This window comes from Penicillium arizonense (genome assembly GCF_001773325.1).
Source record: "Penicillium arizonense strain CBS 141311 chromosome Unknown PENARI_contig003, whole genome shotgun sequence".
Classification (NCBI taxonomy): domain Eukaryota; kingdom Fungi; phylum Ascomycota; class Eurotiomycetes; order Eurotiales; family Aspergillaceae; genus Penicillium; species Penicillium arizonense.
Window position 1 is genome coordinate 889,595 of NW_019173280.1, and position 21,022 is coordinate 910,616.

Here is a 21,022-nt window from a genome sequence, read left to right on the forward strand (position 1 = left end):
CCGTGCCAATGCGTACCAATGGGACAGTTGAAGCAGATATTCTATCATTCCCGAAATATTGCATCGCTCCTTTTGAATAACACCGCAGCACCGATTATTCAAGGTGGCGTTAGTTTATGAGATATGACGTTGAACATCACCTAAAGTCCATCCATAGCGAGAGCGATCTGACATTTCAGCAGAAGACGACCCAGTCAAATACAGACCGAGAATCTCCCACGTATTGACAAATTCAATTTGGTCTCTACCGTAAAAGTCAAGCAACACCAATGAGTCCGGAACTTGGGGAGCAGAAAATTAAAATCGCCAGGTCGATAGTCTATTTTTTGGGACGCTTGGCTCGTTTCAGATATGAGTGCCGGAACAAGCCCATGAAAAGATATGTCAGTGGAATTAAATAGAGAGTCGTTAAACAAACCGCCAATGCCTCTCCACTGCTCTTTAGACAGGGAATCCTCTGGACTTGAAAGTGACCTCGAAGATGTTGGAGGTGGGGACTAACCCCATGACCCCCTAGAGCGCTAGGCACCGTTGGCATAGAATATGAGGCATCCTTGCTTTCAGAAATTGTTGACGGTAGTCCTCCAGCAAGACCTCCGGGGCGATAGATCAGGGTATCGTACTCAATAAAGAGATAGCCCCAGATGAGGGCACCACCGACGAGGAATTGTGCAATTTCAAGAGCCGTCAAAATCTGTTTGATGAAGCCGAAGACCGGAAAACCAAGGGATGTCCAAGCAAAGTACGAGTACTGAGACAATGGAATTAGGATTCAGCTCCAAGAACAAATTTTGAGTAGAGGGCACATACCACTAAAGCGTGAATCGCCGAGTTAAAGAAAACACCGACCAGGAAGGGAGGTGACGCAAATCGGGCTCCTGCCCACGCACAAAGTATTATACCGCTGTGGTGATAAACTTGTAGGATCGAGCTTCTTTTTCCCTTTGCGAGTGTAATCAAAGTGTCGACCACTTGGTAGAATTTCAATATGTAGAGAGTCCATGCGAAATAGACAAATCCATCGTTATATAAACAGCCCAAGCCGGGTGGGATTGAAGGTTGGACACCTGCCTTTCCTTCAAGAACGTTGAGATTCGGAAGCTTGTCTGGGGCAGTGACGCGGCAAAGAATATCTGCCACATTAACCAGAAAATTTGGTTCTGTTGTCGATGGCCAGCATTTCATCAATGAATGACACAGGCCATAAAATGCACACCCGGAAATGAAAGCTAGGGAAATATTGTGCAACACCACTAGATATTTGAAAACCGATGTTTTCGCAAAGCTCCAAGGCCTATTTTTTCGACCGTCATTCACGCGGTTAAGATATATGACCGAAATCAGATACACGGTAGCTATTGTGGCGGGAGCCTTGATGTCGACAAGGGCGTGAAACAGTGAAGGCGGGATTGTGAATAGTTGAAGCCATGTTGAATCATGCGGCGGTCTAGGTGGAAATTGCACTGGGGCGTCATCAAAAGGCCAGCTGAAGAGCTCTGGAGGTGGTAGCCGAGCATAAATAGAGAGTCTTTGAATGACCATTTCCGTGGTAATGAACGATATATGTAGGGTGTGTGATGATAATTTCCCTTGGGCTAGAGAAGAACACCATGAGTTGTATTTATATGGGATAAGATAGATTATACATGTTCTACATACCTCAGGGACAATCACATAGTAGGACTAAGACAGGATTCCATTGGCTTACCCACTCCTCAACAGGATATAAGTGACGGGTCACAAAATAAGCAAAAAAGGATAATTGAAGCCCGGTCGCTATTGCTGAAGGTCAACGAAGTGCGTGTGATGTGTACAACGAAATTTCAATAATGACAATAATAATATCATCAGACGGTGTAGCTCGAATTTTCAAGGATTCATAGGCCTGTGTGGATATTCAAGCACCTTGCCTTCCTCAAACATGCACTGATCATTTCCTATAAAGACAGCCCGTCCCCCATGGAGAGCTTGTCTGCCCGACAAGTCAGCAGTAAGGGAGGTAGACAAGCATGATCGCAGCATCGAGATCGTAGAGGTCGAGTTGCAAACCGACTTTCTTTGTCAAAGCATGCAACCTTTCATGCTCGACTGCCGTAAGCGCATAACCAACAATTCCTTCGTGAAAAAAGAACGTAAATTGATTCAAACCTTCAGCAGCCTTGCATAATAATAACTGTACATTATAGCAGGCTGTACAGTTGTTCAAGCCGGCTGTGGGATTAAGTGGTACACAAATAATTTCTTAATTTTCTTATTTTTTTTAGAGGTCTATTCGAAATAGTGGAAACAAGGTCTCGCACATAGAGGGCATGGTAGTTTCACACAACTTCTATAATAGGTTTACTATCCTAGGTTCAACCAGGAAGGTTGTAGCGCTAAGTCGAGGTTGGTTTCCTTGTATGGAATTAAGTTTGTAAGGAATTGGCTGCTGTTTGTTCCCTCTCTTTTCTGGAACAGGTATGCGCATTCGAGATGTAGTTATATAAATCACCACCACTCGAACCAAATGATAGTGCTTGGTATAAAGATCATACATATGCGATATTAGATAGATATATACAAACAGAATAGTGAAAGCTGAAAAGGAGATATACACAAGGAATGGAGTATGCCAAAGGGGAATCAGAATATAAGCAAGAAAAACAATGGAATAAAGGAAGATAAAAGAAGGGCAAAAAGGAAAAGAATAAGAAGTGAAAAAGAATGACACAAACAAGAATCAGAAAGACTCGATTCGCAATTCCTGCGACACACCAGGCCGATGACCCCGATGAGCATCCATAATCTGCGGCGTCAAGACTCTCCTCTGCACAAACCTCTCATCAGGATCGAAATGTTCAACCTTGGCCCCGATAGGAACAAGCATCTGGCGCTTTCCCCTAGAAACCGATATCGAGCGAGCAATCGAGACCTCAACTCGCGGAATTGTCCGAGGTGGTTCCTGCTCTAACTCGGGCTCTTCATGTTCATTGATTTCAATGGCACCATCGGCATCCGCAAAGGGCAGGCGCGTGGAATCTGCTGGGGAAATGCCCAATCTCGTCGCTGGGGAGGCTGAAGCTGGGGACATGATTCGGTCGATCTTTTGGTGGGTGGCATTTAGTGTTGATGGTGGGCTTAGAGATGTGCCGCTTGTGGTATTGTCTTTGGCTGGGGGTTGTGGTCGAGCCTCAGTTTGGACTCGGAGACGTGGTCGGGCCGGGTGGTCTTGTTTGTGGTTGTCTGGTCTGTGGTCGACACGGTGATGTGTGCTCTGCTTCTGTGGGTTCTGTGGGGAGGCCACCTGAGGTGGCCTTTGCCCTGTCTGCGGTTGAGAGTCTTTTCTTGGTGGATGTGTAATCTTCCATGGCTGTTGATCCTGCTTTGGGTGAACAGGGTGAGCACTTTTTTGCTGTTTTGCGAACGAGTTTGATCGAGACTTCTGCGGCGACAGAATGTTCTTCGGTGGTTGAACAATTCGCTGCTGGTGGGAAGCCTGTGGCTCATGCTTGATTGCGGGAAGAGGTTTATCTAGGCTGCTAGATGATCGCGGGGTATTTGAACTCGAGCGCTCATTTAATCTCGGAATAAGAGGTGACTCGAATAAAGACGTGCTGTTGATGTTCGAGCTGTTGCGAGAGTGGTTTGCCGATGCCTTAGACGGACTTTCGACAGGCAACGTATTGGACCTGATTAGAGGGCCTGGGCCGCGAGAGAAGTTCTGCGTGCCGAGTAACTGAGCCGCCTTGGACGGCTGTGAGCTCGGGAATAAGGTGAAGCTAGATCTCGCGGGCGACGTTGCCCGGCGTTGCGGCATTGGAGGTGGCACAGGCGCTTTCAGAAATCCCTATATCATATCAGTAAGTTTTATATCACGACATATTTCGGATAAGCCCTACATTTGCGTCCGGGACACGGAGATTGTCCAATGTCTTTGCCCTTCTGGCCAGCAGTGAAGGTCTCTCGTTCTTGTTGACAACGTCGCTGAACATGACACTATATCGCTCCATTTGGATATCCGGGATGTCGACACTCAGCAAGGGCCTTTGAACGGGTGGTTCCTCTGGAGGCGCTTTCCTCCCGCTCAGTGAAAATTTCCGAGGACGTGGAGGGCTTTGATTAATGCCGCCCATGATTGCCTTAGGGTCTACCTCAAAAGCCGGCCACTCTTCCAAAGAATTATTCCTTTCCTTGGGCTTGTTGGACTTCTCGGGTTGCTGAGCCAAGCTTCCATGTAGTTGATTTGATGGCGATGTAAGTGTATTCTTTGCCTTGAACAGTCCCCCAATCTTCTTCCACTTGCTCTGTTTGTAAGCTTGGGGGCTTTGTGTCATTCGCTCTGGCTCGAAGATTGCTGTATCGAACCGAGGCGGCGGTAAAGGTTCATCTTCGTTGATCATGCCGGGGCTACCCAGTGCAACTCCTATCATATACTGCTCGGTCGGTCCGTTGCTAGATGGAATGACTTCATCCGGTGGCGATGTCACTTGAAAGTCGAAATTCGCACCAGGGCCTGGCGGTGGTCTTCTAAACCACCCCTCTACTGGAGAGGGTTGTCGGAAGTCCCATTGTCCAACAATCCCAGCCCGGGTTAGACGTTTTGAAGGGTGATCGTCAAGATTGCGAAGGTCGTTCCGGGGCAAGGCGTCGCTATAGGTCAACACGGGAAATGATATGGTCTCGGTGGGTTGGGTGCGAGACGTGACTGTTGTCGTGCCTCTCGCCATCTCTTATGGGTATACTGGGATCCAGCCGGTATGCAATAGAAGATAAATAGTAAGAAGTATAACAAGTTCAGTCGATTAAAATATGACCCCAGACCTTAGTAGTAGGGAAGGAAAAGCCTTCCAGAAGGCGAAACAAAACCAAAGAAAACAAATAACGAAACCGCAGGAAAGACGGATATTAAAGAGAGCAATTAGCGGCAATAGAGTCAGGGTGGAGCCAACAATAACGATGGACTCTGTAGATGAGACAAATATCAGCCCAAGTACTTAATGTCGTGCCGAGCCCAGATTGGCGCACGATGCCACATCTGAGGCATGTCTAGTCTGGGGCCAAACCGGACCAACAAGCGATCAGAGACGGGATCAGAGACGGGATCAGAGACGGATCAGAGACAGGGTTGGGACCACAGACAGGGCCAAAGACCAGGGGCCAGAGAAGTGACGGTCAGACGCCGCAAAAATCTCTAGAATTCGAGGGGCGCCTCAGCGCTAACATCGTTAGCATCGGGGCTCGTGTGTGATGCTTATTTCGCACCAGACGAATGGGCGTGTTCGGTCGCGGATTGGTTAGCTCGCTAACACGTTGGCCGGAACCAACGAGAGCTCCGCATCGGCCGAAGGACGCGGGCGTGTTTCACTTATGAAACGACTGGTATGATTCAGGGGGCCTCAATATTTGGGCTGTTGCGCACAATGCATCAAATCTGTGTGGCTGCATTGGGCTGGTTTTGAGTTCCTTCAGCAGCCATTTCTCAGAGACAGGGACTTTCAGCTGACGACTTGACTCATGTCTGGGTCAACTCCAGGCAGTGTGATGCCAAGACTTACTCTGATGCCAATGAGTATCTGTCTGCGCCTTGGCCCCCTATGTGGTGAGGTAAGTCCTGGAGCGGTAACTTATCACGGCATCTCGTACCCCTTTGAGCTTTGAGAGGGGATGAAACTCTTAGCGAAGTCCTGTAAATCCCCCTGCACTTGATGAGATGGATATTTTAAATTCCCAGGGATGAAGATCTTCCACGTGCCTGGGCACGTGTGATTTAGGCGCCCAGGCAGAAGGATCGACTGAAGCTACAGTTCATGTACGTACTATAGCTCACGTTATAAGGGAACTATGCAGATGCAGGTCTTTATAGCTGTATGTCATAGTCTTCAGTTGCTCAAGCTGCTCAACTTAGCTTGGCTTTAGCTGTGGAGGTCTCTCCCACCGCTACTTTGTATACCTTACCGAGTTACCACCTTGCCTACAGAATAGTACATACAAATACCCTGAACATCAAAGCTGAAGACCAGTAAATACCGACAATGCAAGAACTGCCCTGTAGACAACCTTGGCATTAAGCATAACCATATGTTAGCCACAGTGTACATGTAAAAGACGGTTGATCGTCATATGGCGGGGCTCCTCTCCCGACCGCCAAACACCGTTTCCCCCCACTTCTCTCTTCTCCCACAAGCTCTCCTTTTCTGTATATTCGACTCAGCTGTGCCTCTCTCTGGTCTCTCTCTACTCTCTATCTCTGTCTAAACATCCCAGCGTTACTCTCTTACCCCCACCCCCTTCACTATCATCATGGGTGCCCACTCAGAAGTTTGGCAAGGTATGAATCACCTATACATCCGACTCTTCTTCCACTCTGCTAACATTTCTATCTTCGATACAACAGGCTACGTCGACTCCAGGTACATTTCCACTCATCCTCACCCTGACATAGTCCTCAACATATTCCCATAACCCCTTCCGCGGACCTCAACGGGCCTCAACGGACCGCAATGGACCGATTCATCAACACCGTTTCCACGCGTGCAGTATGCTGACGACCTCGTTCTCACAGCCTCATGGGCTCGGGTCAATTCGACAAGGCCGGTATCCTCGCCGCTGACTTCTCCGGTCTCGAGGCCGCCTCCCCCGGTTTCACTGTAAGCTCCCAACACTCCCCCAATTCCTATTGTGTTATGCGGGGTGGGGGTCACAGCATCGGAAGAAACGTCGCTAACACAACTGGCTCCCGATACAGCTCTCCCAGGAGGAAATCAACTCCCTGATCTCCGCCTACACCTCCAGCGACAACGCATTCGCCAACGGTATCTCCGTCGGTGGTGACAAGTTCGTTGTTATCAGGGCCGACGAGCGCAGTGTATACGGCAAGAAGGTATGGCATTCTGCTTCTGCTTCTGCTTCTGGGTACATACGCCAAATCCTAGGACGCGTGCTAATACATTTTTTTCCGTGCAGGGTAAGGAGGGCATCATCGTCGTCCGCGCCTCGGCTTGCACCATGATCGCCCACCACGGTGAGAGCGTCCAGACCACCAACGCCGCAACCGTCGTTGAGAACCTCGTCGACTACATCAACAACCCTCAATAGATTGTTTTTAAAAGCAGCACTGCTAGCAATGATAACTGAATGATATGATGAGAGAGAAAGGGGCTTGTGAAGAATAGGAATGAAGGAGCCTTTGAATATTCCCCAAACACACCACTCCACTTGCACTTGCTGGATGATGAATCGCTTCTGAATGTTGCCGTTAATGACCTGGCTTTTGCTGCTTTTCTTTGCTTCTGTCTCGGTGCGCCATGTTTGGCGTAGACGGGACCATGCACAGGCCATGGAAATGTGCAACGCTGATCGTATGCACAATGTAATTGTCTATCTCTAACATGCATATTAACTGATTTTCCAGCTGTTGGCTTTCAACGCTAGCGTTCACAGGGTCATTATTAATTACATAAAGCTTGAGTTGGCCGTAGTGTATCGTGTCATCCCACGTCGCATGTACATGTACAATGTACTCGCACTCATCCTCGGACATTGACTTCGTAGTCGACGGCGTACCAGCGTAAAGGCAAGTCGAGGTACCCAAGATAGATGCGGCGGGACATTAATCGCGGCCTAGTCCGAGTAGTGTAGTGATATGCACACACGGTTATACAGGGAGTTCGGCATTGCTCCTCCCACCAGCAAGAACCTCCAGACCGCGCTGGATATAAGGTCCGATAACAGGGATGTTGCCAGCGAATTGCCCGATGGTAACGAGGAAATCTCCGAAGAGAATGAACAGGCCGTACAATTCAATCAGGAACCCGGTCAAGGGCCAGCGGAAGAGGATGAGGAGGATACCGGCGGCGAAGGCGGCTGTTCCCTTGAGTTTCTGGGGGCGGGTGAAGAAGACCAATGTTTTTTGGACGCCGATGATGAGGGTCAGGCCGATCAGGAAGAGGATCTAGGGGGTGTTAGTGGCGTTTGTGTGTGTTTTGGTGGATAGTGTGGCGTACATTTCCCATGGCGAGTCTGTTGAGCAGGTTGTGTTAGTGAACAGTTCTTTGTAGTATAGCATGTAGGGGAATAGACGTACAATGACCGGTCGAAGAACATCAACACTCCTCCAAAGAAGAACAATCCTCCTGATTTTTGTTAGCTTTTGGTCTTGTTGGTTTGTTTGGCACGCGACACTCGTACCTGCTGAACAGAAGATCACACCGATCTCTGTGAGATAAATTAGCAAGTATTCTCTCTTTTGCCATGTGTATTTCTGACGAAATAGACATTAGAACAAGGATAGTGACGAATGCGACTGACTCTGGTTCTCTGTTAACCACATGCTAGGCATCTTTGTTATCGGGTAGACTGTCGAAATTACGTGGCACTAAGGGGTGCGCAAATCGTCTCGGTATAATAATGCGAGGTTTGCGACAATTGTCACTGGGGTTTGACAGATTCAGATCGTATTTGTTGGTTGTAGATTAGGGGCAGGAGAAGATGCCAGGCAGACGTTTGCGGTAGGACAAAAGCGGGTGGCGTGTTGGCGAGGTTCGTATAGTGGAAAAGAACGAGTTCTTCAGAAGCCGCAGGCGATATCTGAACAACACAATCCTTTTCAACTCGTGCAGCAAAATTCGGGAAATAGTCACAGGCGCAGGTAAACAGAGGCAGTGCGACGCTCAAATCGCCATTTTCTGCCCGCGCCAAGACCAAGGACGGCAGGCGGTGATAGCTGGGGCCTTTTGTCGCTGATCGAACTGTCGAGTTTTCTCTTCCTCTCATGTCTTCAAAATCAGACAGGCTTACAATTGAGTCTCTAATGATGTGATTCTTTCATGTGCACAGCTTGAATTGCTTTAATTATTCGATCTAACTCTCCACAGCTCGACATAATGTCCATTAAAAGGCAGAGATGAACCCGATACTCTCATCTTCCTATCATAACCCACCCCCCTATTGCACATACTACATGCATGTATTACATGCCACGCCGCGACGACAGTCTCTTCGGATTCTGTAACTGGTACCCTATCCCATGGGGTGTCGGTAATAGTCGAGTGCTCTGCACAAGGCGAAGATCGACTCATTTGATCACGAATAAGCCGGAGCGCTTTCTTGAACCTGTCTCGAGAGGGGCACGGTGGGGTGGAAAGGGCTTGACTGTGTTGGTCGTACATAACATTTCGTAGCGACTTGTCGTTTCTCGTATCTAGTTCAATTGATTAGCTGGGATCGGATATTGCGTCTTCTCTTAACGTACCCGTATTTGGATGGTTGTTCGTTTAGAAATTGACTGATTGGTATACCACTCCATTACTTCAGGATGGTGTGAGCTCCACGGGCCTCAAGGTAGTTCTCGGGAACACCCTGTGCCAGAGACCGGATCACCTTGTAGATCTCCTTATCGTGATACCGCAGGCGGGTCTTGGGATCTGTGTAGGGCCCCTTCAGTCCTGTGATGTCGCAGTAATGTTGTTGGTAGGCTGGGTTCAGCGAGGGGGCCGACTCAATGTTCGTGTAGGTCACAGCAGGCCCGCTTGGGAGTCCCGCCCGGGCGTTCCTTTCCAAGACGAGGGTCGACAGGTTCTGGGTAGCCTGGGAGAGGTTCGGTGTAACGACTTCGGCCGGGGTTAGCTCGCTATCGGTGGCGGATGTACCAAAGCCTGGTGTGGTTGCGCCCGAGTTGGCTTGAGTGGCCAACACTGAAGCTTCCTTTCGGGAAGCCTCAGAGACGATCTGCTTCACGTTCTTGTTGCGGCGCTGGGAGGGCTTCCAGTGTGGGTTGCGGAAGGGCTTAGGGCCAACTGAAATATCGAGGGTGTTCAACAGGCGCTGATGAGCTTCATCATTGGCGGGATTGGGGGGAGGCATGGTGAAAGATGAAGGTGTTGGTCTGCTAAATTGAGATGTCGGGTCGAGGAAGCTGTTGCGAAGCTAGCTTGTGGATGGGATTGTGTAGAATAACGGTGATTTGGTTAATAAAACTTTGACAGCTCTATATATGACGGTGCCTTCGTGATCACAGATGTACACGGTAAGTTACGAAGGAAGCATCCCGGGAAGTCTGTATAGCTGCACGTGACCGTATCCGTGATTCAAGTCCAAACAAACACACTCACGTCTGCCATCAACACCCCATTTTAACTTCTGAGCCATGGTATGTGGTGTCTGCTTGATTTCACATGAAAGACTCTTATACAACTCGGGATGTTAACTTATTTCTAGGAGAGTCCCCACGAGCACCAGCAGACCGTTCTGCTTTCTCGTATCATCACCAACGTTGTATGTCACAACTCCTCTGAGAGAAGAGGCTGTACTAAACCCATGAGTAGGAGAAACTCAATGAATCCGTTATGGTCATGAACAAAGCGCTTCAGGTATGTCTTTTTGCCTTCATTATACAGTAATAATACTAATCCATGGCTATAGGAAGTGAACATCCAGAATATGAACGTCGAGCTTGTCGCGCAGATGTTCAAAAACTACCAGTCTAATGTTCTCTTCCATTTAGAAGGTAATTTACAGCATTCCTATATGGCACGTCTTTACTAACATATCTGATAGCCACGGAGAACCTCAAAGACCCCTCGTGAGGGTGGCTCTAGTAACGAAGAAATGCAAATAGTCAATGATACCAGTCTGATACCAAGTTACTATACTTAGCTCATGTCGCAGTTTTAATTCGAGTAGAGACGTAGAGGCGTGGAGATAGATGCACTGTATACACACCCGCCTTCCCTTGGCGGTCACTCGGCCAAACTTCAATCAACTGCGTTTGTCCCGTTTCGCGATCTTCCTCAATTACCCCGGCCACGGTCATTCTTTATATATTCATTCTCCCCCCTTCATTTCCTTTCTCGACTGCCATGCAGTGAACCCCTCTCCACAGTTGATCCCGTTTCCCCGACTTCGATAGCTCCTGGTTTGCGGCCGGAGCCACGCTGCCCGCCATGACGATTACCGCCATAAATAACCTCTTGCCCGCGCGGGTCACCGTCAATCCGACTGAAAAGCGATCCGAGAAGCCGCCTCCTCAGCTTCATAGCGTCCAAGAATGGCCCTTCAAGGGTTACCAACCTCCGCAGCCTGAGGGATATCAGCAAAGCCGCGCCCATCCCGACAGCGCCATCGTAATTGACAATGGTAAGTGCATTGATCTAGTCTATACGGGCAATTGATAACTAACACCCTGTCGCGCAGGCTCTCATCTAGTCAAGGCCGGTTGGTCTTTCGACAAGAACCCCAGATTCGCCATACCTCCCGTCATGAGCCGATACCGTGATCGCAAGCTCAACCGTCAATGCCAGTTCGTCGGATATGATGCCTACGTCGATGCGACGACACGAGGACAGCTGCGCTATGGTTTCGACCCCGGCTCCAGTGTGGTCGGTAACTGGGATGTGATGGAAGGCGTGCTGGACTACCTGTTCATGAAGCTCGGCGTGGACGGCTCTGATGGGGGCGTCGGTCGCCCGATCTTGATGACGGAGCCGATTGCGAATCTGGGATACCCCAGGAAGAGTATGTGTCATTAAATATTGGTACGATGTGAATTGATACTAACGCACCTCCAGTGATGAACGAGATCCTCTTCGAATGCTACTCTGCGCCCTCGGTTGCCTACGGTATCGACTCGCTTTTCTCCTACCGCTATAACAACGGCACGGACGGTCTGATTGTGGACTCGTCGCATACTTCTACCCATGTCATTCCTGTTATGAACTCGAAACCTATGCTCTCGAGCAGCTCTCGCCTCAACTGGGGTGGACTGCAGAGCTCTGAATATCTCATGAAGCTCATGAAGCTCAAATACCCAACATTCCCGACCCGTTTGACCGATGCCCAGATGGAGGAATTGAAGCAGAAGCACTGCTATATCTCGCAGGACTATGCTAAGGAGTTGAATGGGTACCTCGACTGGACCGGACTGGAGGACCGTGATCGCGTTATCCAATATCCCTTCACGGAGCAAGTTGTGCAGGAGAAGACAGAAGAACAGATCGCGCAGGCTCTAGAGCGCAAGAAGGAGGCTGGCCGGCGTCTGCAAGACCAGGCCGCAAAGATGCGCCTGGAAAAACTGGTGAAGAAGGAGGAAGAGCTTGAGTACTGGAAGCAACTGCAGGATAACCTCGCCTCCGAAACTAAGAAAGAAATTCGTCGCATCCTGGAAGCCGAAGATTTGAAGGACGAGGCCCAGCTGGAGCGAATGATTCGCGACCTGGAGAAATCCATCAAGCGTTCGCGCAACAAGGACCTCGGCATTGAAGAAACCGAAGAACAGCCTGAGGAAATGACATTCCCCATGCTCGATATTCCAGACGACCAGCTTGATGAGGCTGGCCTGAAAGAGAAGCGCCACCAGCGTCTCATGAAGTCCAACGTCGATGCTCGAGCTCGTGCCAAGGAAGAGAAGGAGCGTGAAAAGGCTCGTCGGGAGGAGTTGGAGCGTCTTGACCGCGAGCAACGTGAGAACAACTTTGAGACCTGGGTTTCGCAGCGCCGAAACAATCGTCAGGTATGAGTGGACAACGACTACGTGTTACATTCATATGCTAACATCTATTAGATTATTCTACAAAGAATCAAGGACCGTGATCGCATGACAGCAGATCTCGGAAACCGCAAGTCTCTGGCCAGCCAGATGCGCATGAAGACACTAGCCAACCTGGCATCCGACGGTCCCAAGAAGCGGCGCCGCGGTGGAGATGACGATGACTTTGGTGCCAATGACAACGACTGGAGTGTGTACCGCGACGTTGCAACAGGCGACCAAAGTGAGGATGAAGAAGAGGAGGATCTTGGCAGTATGCTGAATGCAGTCGAAAACGAGCTGCTCGAGTACGATCCCGACTTCACCGAAAACCACACTCTCGCCGCCCAGTCTGACTGGACCAAGAGTCTCGTCCACGCATTCCTCCGCGGACCTTGGCCATTTGACCCAGAGAGCCAGCGGGAGGCACACCAACTGCACCTCAACGTCGAGCGCATCCGCGTGCCGGAGGTTGTCTTCCAGCCCTCCATCGCCGGCGTTGACCAAGCCGGTCTTATCGAGATCGCAGCCGATATCATCAACCAGCGCTACTCTGACCCAGCCGATCAATCCCGTCTCCTAAAAGACGTGTTTTTGACTGGTGGAAACACCCTCTTCACTGGCTTTGATGAGCGCTTCCGCAAGGAATTCCGTAGCTTCCTCCCCATCGATGCCACACTCAATGTACGCAAAGCGACGGACCCGGTCTTCGATGCCTGGAAGGGTGCTGCGCAGTGGGCTTCTGGTGGCGATCTTGGCCGTTCCTCGGTTACCCGCCAGGAGTATATGGAGAAGGGTAGTGAGTACCTCAAGGAGCATGACCTCGGCAACGCTATGTGGTGAAGATGAATGGTCAAATCACCTGGCGCACTGGAGTCCAATGGTTTGTTTATCCGGCGTGGACTGGGGCTTGTTTATCTGGTATTTAGAAGATGTTATGTAGAGCTCGGCAAAAGCATGCGAATTCCTAAGTCGCTTTTCTTCTATCTGTTTTTCTCTATCCTTGATCTTCAGCTGTTTAGGGCAAGTGAATTATCAGCTCAGAGTAATGTGAGTGGAATGATTTCCCCATTTCCCCGTCTAACGTAGACTTGAAGGGCTATAGCTTTCAAGACATGTACGATGTAGAGGGAAGCAAACAAGTGATCAATAGTATTGATTATTATCACATTGGTTCTCTGTGGGTTCTGCTCTTAGTCTGACTATGACATCCGCTCAGTGCAAGTTTACCTATAGTCGACCTTGGACATCACCCCAACAACTGACAATTGTGGGCATCACTCGTTCCCGAAACAACCATATTCAATGTAATAGCAAGGGGTGATTAATATTGACTCTCAGTAAGACAACCTCCTTACATCTACCAAACCCGATTAAAGTTGAACCAAGACATTCGCATGGTATCTGGGGTAGCCCGTGCCAAAAGATCGACAGAAAGTGAAGCCACAAACAAGCATGGCCTGACCAAAAGTACTTTCAATCTCGGCTAAGTCGGAAGACTCTCGCAGCACAGTCCACAGCATGATCGACAGGTGCGTCGCACGAGCGAATGCCATCTACTGCAGCTATGACACGACATCGTGTCGAGATCCAGTGGCATTCGACTACGATTTATAATCATCAACAATCCGTTCAATGCTCGTCTCGCGAGTCAGTGTGAGAAACTTCTCTGTCGTTTTTGCTAGTGTACAGTATGTCTGAGTTCAGGGATGCCACCATCCCTGGAATCGACCCGGTTTCATTGCACAAACAAAACACAAAACCTTTAATAAGGCTGAAGCCACTGTCGATCATGGTCTATGCAGGGAGGACCCCGCTATTGAGTGCTAGCGCAGATGATAGTCTAACTCTTTTCCGTGTCTTGTTGTTTTTTTCTTGTTTTTGACTTCGTCGCTAGTGCATGGTGGTGTGATATACTTCGCCCTCCACCGACCCCATTGGCGAGTGTTTAGTCAATCATGAGACTATGACCGCCTTGAAAGCAGATCTTCCGCAGACTACCGATGGCATTTAGTTTTCTTGGCTCTATCTGCAATGATGCCAATTGATATGAGGTATCTCCTTGCGCACGAGGACATTATATGCCGATCCCTTACCAAGTTAGTATATCTATTCCTAGACATACATCGGCGAGAAAGCAGATTGAACTGTGACATGTTGGTGATTTGGATAGCTACACAAAGCCGGAGAGATAGTAATTAGAGCACACTATTGCCAAATGAAGTGCCAAAGATACTAGTGAAGACTGGGAAGGTCGAAATTAAAAATCAGCCCAGGCAACGCTATGTGGTATGATTCTGACTTCATGCAGAGACCGCCATGACGCATCTGGGGAAACGCCCGGATATCCCTCTCTGTTTCCTTACCGGGCTTGACCAGGGCCAGACATTGAACCTTGTTGCATTGATCGCTTGTTTGTTTTTTCGTGTCTGTCTGCATGTTGCTGTGACCCACACCACTTCCACGATCTATAAAGTCTTGTCTGGTCTTCGGTCTGAGACTTGATTCCTTTATTAGTTATTGTCATACAAACCTGCCCTCATCTTGCATTGCTTTCTAGCGGCCTATAACCACTTGCATATCACCTTCACCTACAAGATTGAACTTCCTTCAATTATACCAACACAATGCTCTTCTCATCAGCTATCGCCCGGCCTTTGCAGCTGGCCACTCGCACCCTGCAGTGGATTAGTGCTGTCATTGTCATGGGCTTGACTTCATGGTTCATCAGCTACGGCCGTCCCCATGGCACACATATGCTCTACCAGGAGGTCATTGTAAGTGATATATCACACGCAAAGTCGCCATAACTAGCAAATTGACCGAGCTAATACCTAAATCAGGCCGTTCTCTCTGTCGTCTTCTTCATCCCCGCTTTCATCTCCCCATTCCTCCCATCAGCCCTGAGCAAGTTCGTGCTCCTGATCGATGTCGTCTTCTCCTACCTGTACGTATACACCTCCAATCCAGCCACAACGACAGGACCATCCCAACAGAATCTAACATAAACCTTCTAGCTGGTTAACCGCCTTCATCTTCGCCGCCCAAGACTACAGCTCAAGATGGTGCTACTTCACCCTTCCATCAGGCATCGGTTGCCAATACAAGAAGGCTAACGAGGCATTCATCTTCCTTGCCTTGTAAGCGTTCCTTTCCTCCTCTCACTAAATGTGTCCTGCAAAATTCACATAGCTAACTCTCTCCCCTAGCATCTTCACCTTCTTCGGCATGTTCCTCGAAGTTGCCGCTCTCTGGGCCTACCGCAAAGAGACCAACCCTAACGCTCGCACCACTGCCGCCGAGGAGAAGATCGAGACTGGAAACCGTATGCCTCTTGATGCACCTGCCCCGGGTACCGGTCCGGCTCCTGGTGTTGCTACGACTACTCATGCTGGAGCTGTTTAAGGGGTTTCTTTTTGTTTGTTTACTAGCTACGCCTGTTGATATATAGCCTCTTAGTTTGGGTGGGGGAGGCTATGGGCTGGGTTATAATGGGGTTGGGTTTTTAATATCTTGGTTTCTTTTCTTCTTCTGGATTGGACATATGGTGTTTTTGGGAGAGTTAGGTTGCTCGGTGAAGTTGATATATTGTTGGGTTGACTATCTATACTCGTCCCTGGTTGGGGCGTTTTCTTTCGTTTTTAACATTATTTAGTATTGTTCTAATAAGTGAATGATTCTATATCATTCCGTGTCTCTTGCGTCTTGCGACATTTTATGTTAAAAGGATATAGTTTTCTCATACATGGCGTAATAAGCCATATATAAACACGCCAAATCTTCGGTTTTCAGCAATACTAACTTATTCTATTAGTCTACCTAGTCATTTACAATAGACGCTTACAATAGACGTTAGATATACAGTAGAGTAACATAAGCAAAACACAATCGCTATCTCGTGCAATCAGAAAAGGTGACCAGCACCGGGAACGAAGCGAAACATATGCAGTGTTGAACGGCAACAGTCAATCAATCAATCCAATCAGATACTGGCACGGCGAGGCGCCATAGTCCGCTGCAATTTGCGCTTTTCCTCTGTTTCCTCGGGAATAGGGAGCGAGCCTTCGTTTCTCAAGGTGTCGAGGTACTCTTTGCCGAACTTATAACCGACCTGGTAGATTTCGTCAAACTTGCCAAAGTCCAGAGTCCCATATGGATCGATGGGCGGGCGCATGTACAGACATCCAGGCATGTTCTTGGCGCGCTCGAGATTGTCGATAGATGAGACGTAGGCCAGTCGAGCTTGGATTTCGGAGAGCGTTGGTGGGTTTGGAAGCGATGAGAAGGGATTCCACCGGTTGAGCATTGACCAGAAGCCTGAAAGCGAGTCTCCATAGCCCTGGGGAGTGGTATCGTCGATTGATCCGACGTCAACTGCGAAAATGACGTCTGCACCGAGACTCTTCATGTGTGCCACAGTCAGATTATCAATGTAGCCACCGTCCAGGAGCATACTGCCTTCATCGCAAATTGGAGGGATGAGACCGGCCAGTGACATTGACGCCCGGACATACCGCCAGACATAGCCGGAGGAATGGTACTCAATGCGGGATCGACTGATGTTGGTTGTGTTGCAGTAGAATTCCAACCAGAAATCTTCAATCTGGCTATCTCCGAAGGTCTTGAAGATTCCACGATTGAACTCATGTCCTGTTGTGTACGACACAGTGGGGTAGGTCAGGTCCAGTGCAAACCGCCACATACTACCCATGCGGCCGGAGAACTTCTTTGCTCGTCCGTACATGGGCACAACATCAGCATCACGCGCGTACAGAGCTCCAATGAAAGAGCCGATCGACGTGCCACCGATGATGTCAATTGGGATTCCGGCCTCCTCAAGTGCCTTGATCACGCCGACCTGCGAGATACCACGTGCTCCTCCTCCTCCTAACACAAGACCAACGGACTTGCCGCACAGACGACGAGCTAGACGATGGAAGTCGCCCTTGAATGGGGTTTGTGGGGAGTAGAGCGGCGTCTGCTGAGCACGACGAGAAGTGTACTTCTGGATCTCGGCTTGCAGAATCTGGACGCGCTGCTTGAGCACAGTGCCGAACTTTTTGGTTGGAGGGTGCGATGGTTCGTTGGTTGAGTGGAACGCCATTTGGATGTGGTGATGGCCACCATTGATCCAGACGCGGTTCTTGAGCCATTTTCGCGTCAGACCAGGTGAGCAGTACCGCTCCGCGTGCAAAAGCACCAGTTCTTTGCGAGCTGTGGTTTTCATGCCCAGTAGGAACCGTTCGTATTCACCGATGGTCGGAGAGGACTCTGCAAGGCCCACCAAAAGGATGGAGTCGGCTTGCGCGATGCAGGTTTGAGTCCATGGTGCGTTTACATTGGTGTCAGCGATGTAGAGCACCATTCCATACTTCTCTTCAAGATCAGCCAGATATTGCGATAGTTTGAGCTTGCCCATTTTGCTGAAGGCATGGCGTCCCAGGTGATTCAGAATCGCAGCTTGGTTGAGGGATGTCACGCCACGGGTCACACCAATTTGGTGCAAAGCCTGGAGAAGCCGGTTGCCAAATTCAACGACGGGGACACCAGCCATTACAGGGAGAATAGCCACCGTGCGGAGGTTCATTGTTGAGGTAGCAGTCTGGACACCAGCAGTATGTCCTTGTTCCATACCCTTCTCAGACAGTGGGTGCTCGACCAAGTCACGCATCCGCTGGGCAATGAGCTTAGATACCTGAATTGTGATTCCCGGATGCTCCTGCGCAAGGCTGTTGAACAGAGATCGGGGGAACTTGGCTAATTCGGTTTCCCGAATAGCGTGCAAGGTAGACGGTCTGGTAGACTCGGTCATAACCTCGAGTTCACCGACACTCTCACCCTGACCATGTTCGCCAATGACCGTCATCTTGCCATTTGCGCCTTCCAGCACAGACCTGAGACGGCCATTCAGAACAAGATAAATGGCATCACTTTCGTCCCCTTGGTGGTAGATGACCTCTCCTGCGCTGACCTGCACCCACTCAAGTGCGAAATCAATGTGGAGCAGCAAGCGCGGCAGAAGTCTGGTAAGCCGCTTCGCCAGGGTCAGTAGGGCGGTAGGGTGTCTGTCTGCGATTCTCTCGAGCGAAGCACGGGGAAGGAATCCCACATAGACATCTGTCTTGGCTACAACGTCCGTGTAGGAGCGGTATGATGCAAGAGCACCAACATATCCCTGTATACCACCAGGCTTAATCAGGTACAGCGATTTCCGAGACTGTCCCTTCCGTCGAGAGTCATTGCCGCCTGTTGCACCAGAGGCTCGCGACGATCCTGTGGTAGTGCGTCTCAAGTTGGGAAAGAGCTCTTCTTGCGCCTGGGAGGCGTATCCGTGGGAGGTGCCAATCAGGACATCATCGCGCTCGTCCATGGGGATACCCACATCCAAGAAACCGTCGATCACATAGTAGAGACCAGGGTGACGCTCACCCTGCTCTACCAGAACTGAGCCTTGTGGGAAATAGACCACCTCGATATCGTGGCGAAGCTCCTCCCGAAGGTTGATGACAGGTGAAGTTCCTCCCGCGCTTGTAACTGACATGGACATCATGGATTCACTTTCGCCGTCTCCAGACGCTTCATATGGATCAATAAAGCCAAATGCATTGGAAAACACAGCCTTCTGGCGACGAGAGTCATAGGAAAGAAGTCTCGGCGACGCATCACCGGAGTGAGTACCCTTGCGCATGGTATCGCGCGTACTTTCCGTCAGTCCAATGCCCTTCATGATGCAATCCAAAATCGATTCACGGAACAAACCGTCTTCGTCAATTGAGTCTTTGCGCTGGAACGTCGAAGGCCGCATAGGACCAGGGAGAAATTGGGGCTGCTCTCTCTCGGTGAGAGGGGTTTGGAAGCGTTGTGCCAGATGGTCATATCGCGGTCCGAACCGAGAAAGTTGAATGGTCGATAAAAGATCTCCAGGACTCACACCCGCGGAGTCCCTGTCAGAAAATGCCAGTGGCGATCTTATTGGCGTTAAAGACGCAATAGGGCGTTCGTTGGAGACCTTGGCTTGCAAGACGGCCTCCTTTCTGAGAGTACTGCTTGACCGTCTGCGGCCAACATGTGGATTGTGGAGAGCGATTCCTTTGCCGACTTCCTCGGGCCCCAACCTATCCCGCTCTCTAGTGAATTTATCCTTCAAACGATCCAGGGCGCTTCCTCGGAGGTTATTGGGAAGGTCCCAAGTGGTAAATTTGCCCATTTGACGTTCAATGTCCAGGACATCAGTGGTCAGGCCGAGGTATGAATGTGCTGTAGCAAATGTGACCCGCTGGAGACGGGTCAGAATAACCTGGACAATGTGCGATGTCGCCCGTGGGTAAACTCGTGTGAGCCGGCGGAATGCGCTCGCTGGGATGATAGCGATGGTTGTGTCCACCGTGGCCCGGGCCACAATGTCTGGATGGACCGACTTGCGGCGCTTCTTCTTGGCCTTGTGCTCTTGCTTTGGGCCTTGGTCGGGGATCTGCTTAGGAATGGCACGACTTTCTCCGAGATTCAGCGGAGGCACCGGTGGTAGCGTATCAATCGGACCGTGGAGTGGAGAGGTCACATCCCCGGTGTCTCGCACTGTAGACCTGGGGCTTTCGACAATCCCAGTGGTAGGGCTGAAAGGGAAGGCATCGGGAACAGGGGTGTTGCCTCGGGTAGGGGTCGATACCATAGAATTATGGCTTTGCGAGTTGCGAAGCTCGATATCTTCGGTAAACAGCTGGAGAATGGAGAACAGTGACGACATAGACGCGCCGTTCTTGACCTCTGTGAGGAGCTGGTAACCCTGTCGGCCATGGACATGGTGATCCTCCTCGTCCGACGTCACGTCGTCCATATACAGGTTCTCTTGCGAACCGGGCTTTGCTGGTCGCGTTGATTTCACGAAGATCTGAACCATTCCATCCACAACCAAGCAGAATCCCTTCTCTTCTTCCAGCATGAGTGTCTCTCCCGCGATTAGCTTCCTTGTCTGCATTGTCCGGGTCAGCTCGTGGAACACGGGTCGCTCGAGGTATCCGAAGACTTTGATAGCGCTGAGGAATTCATCTAGGTAATTCGCAAGACCGGGTTTGGAGTCGCCTTCTTGGATATCGGGGAACAAGTCGATCTCGGGTTCTTTGCGCTGGGGCTCTGGCGGCAGGCGGCTGTACATGTTCAGGAACCGATAGCGAATGAACCAGCTGACGGTCGATACCAGGGCGAGCACTATCAACATTCTAGGTGTCATGGTCAGCTTCTCGTCTCAAGGAGTCAAGCCTAGGTATAGACTTACAGGGTGGTGAAGTTCATAGTGAACGTCAGGCTCATGGAAAAGAGCGTAAAGAGCCATGTGGGCAGCGTGATGGTCGAAAAGGTAATAACCCAGTACAATACGCTTGGGATGGTCTGTAAGACAAAGGTAAACACCCATCCAATCCACCCCGCCATGGTCGCGGGAGCTGGAGGGAACAGCGGGTATGAGAGAGAGCTGGTAGGTGCAGGGTTAGAGCTTGACAAGTCCAAAGCGAGAGAGGGGGCTAAGCC

The 21,022-nt window shown here is 50.0% G+C and overlaps 8 protein-coding genes across 8 annotated transcripts; 4 read left to right on the forward strand and 4 right to left on the reverse strand.

Annotated features, from left to right (window-relative positions):
* Positions 1 to 319: 319 nt before the first annotated feature.
* PENARI_c003G03520 (uncharacterized protein) lies at positions 320 to 4,706 on the reverse strand (the record flags this gene model as incomplete). Its single annotated transcript, XM_022628242.1, has 4 exons — positions 320 to 751; positions 811 to 878; positions 2,755 to 3,826; positions 3,879 to 4,706. 4 exons carry the CDS (start codon positions 4,704 to 4,706, stop codon positions 320 to 322), a joined length of 2,400 nt encoding a protein of 799 aa, XP_022491290.1.
* Positions 4,707 to 6,279: 1,573 nt separating this feature from the next.
* Positions 6,280 to 7,074, forward strand: pfy1 (profilin; the record flags this gene model as incomplete). Its single annotated transcript, XM_022628346.1, has 5 exons — positions 6,280 to 6,307; positions 6,374 to 6,389; positions 6,542 to 6,626; positions 6,725 to 6,859; positions 6,943 to 7,074. 5 exons carry the CDS (start codon positions 6,280 to 6,282, stop codon positions 7,072 to 7,074), a joined length of 396 nt encoding a protein of 131 aa, XP_022491880.1.
* Positions 7,075 to 7,633: 559 nt separating this feature from the next.
* Positions 7,634 to 8,317, reverse strand: PENARI_c003G00685 (uncharacterized protein; the record flags this gene model as incomplete). Its single annotated transcript, XM_022628043.1, has 5 exons — positions 7,634 to 7,930; positions 7,983 to 7,998; positions 8,063 to 8,111; positions 8,167 to 8,193; positions 8,287 to 8,317. The coding sequence occupies 5 exons, from the start codon at positions 8,315 to 8,317 to the stop codon at positions 7,634 to 7,636; spliced, it is 420 nt and encodes a 139-aa protein (XP_022491440.1).
* Positions 8,318 to 9,282: 965 nt separating this feature from the next.
* On the reverse strand, positions 9,283 to 9,840 carry PENARI_c003G09245 (uncharacterized protein; the record flags this gene model as incomplete). The annotated part of the gene is made up of 1 exon (XM_022628648.1): positions 9,283 to 9,840. One exon carries the CDS (start codon positions 9,838 to 9,840, stop codon positions 9,283 to 9,285), a length of 558 nt encoding a protein of 185 aa, XP_022491532.1.
* A 154-nt stretch (positions 9,841 to 9,994) lies between these two features.
* PENARI_c003G02074 (DASH complex subunit DAD4) lies at positions 9,995 to 10,562 on the forward strand (the record flags this gene model as incomplete). Its single annotated transcript, XM_022628148.1, has 5 exons — positions 9,995 to 10,003; positions 10,195 to 10,251; positions 10,302 to 10,346; positions 10,399 to 10,483; positions 10,534 to 10,562. 5 exons carry the CDS (start codon positions 9,995 to 9,997, stop codon positions 10,560 to 10,562), a joined length of 225 nt encoding a protein of 74 aa, XP_022491697.1.
* A 357-nt stretch (positions 10,563 to 10,919) lies between these two features.
* On the forward strand, positions 10,920 to 13,342 carry PENARI_c003G04906 (actin-related protein ARP5; the record flags this gene model as incomplete). The annotated part of the gene is made up of 4 exons (XM_022628343.1): positions 10,920 to 11,112; positions 11,170 to 11,490; positions 11,544 to 12,484; positions 12,536 to 13,342. 4 exons carry the CDS (start codon positions 10,920 to 10,922, stop codon positions 13,340 to 13,342), a joined length of 2,262 nt encoding a protein of 753 aa, XP_022491857.1.
* Positions 13,343 to 15,126: 1,784 nt separating this feature from the next.
* On the forward strand, positions 15,127 to 15,904 carry PENARI_c003G07146 (MARVEL domain-containing protein; the record flags this gene model as incomplete). The annotated part of the gene is made up of 4 exons (XM_022628502.1): positions 15,127 to 15,276; positions 15,343 to 15,446; positions 15,517 to 15,639; positions 15,709 to 15,904. The coding sequence occupies 4 exons, from the start codon at positions 15,127 to 15,129 to the stop codon at positions 15,902 to 15,904; spliced, it is 573 nt and encodes a 190-aa protein (XP_022491652.1).
* A 577-nt stretch (positions 15,905 to 16,481) lies between these two features.
* Positions 16,482 to 20,926, reverse strand: nte1 (lysophospholipase; the record flags this gene model as incomplete). Its single annotated transcript, XM_022628387.1, has 2 exons — positions 16,482 to 20,715; positions 20,772 to 20,926. The coding sequence occupies 2 exons, from the start codon at positions 20,924 to 20,926 to the stop codon at positions 16,482 to 16,484; spliced, it is 4,389 nt and encodes a 1,462-aa protein (XP_022491352.1).
* Between the last annotated feature and the right edge of the window lie 96 nt (positions 20,927 to 21,022).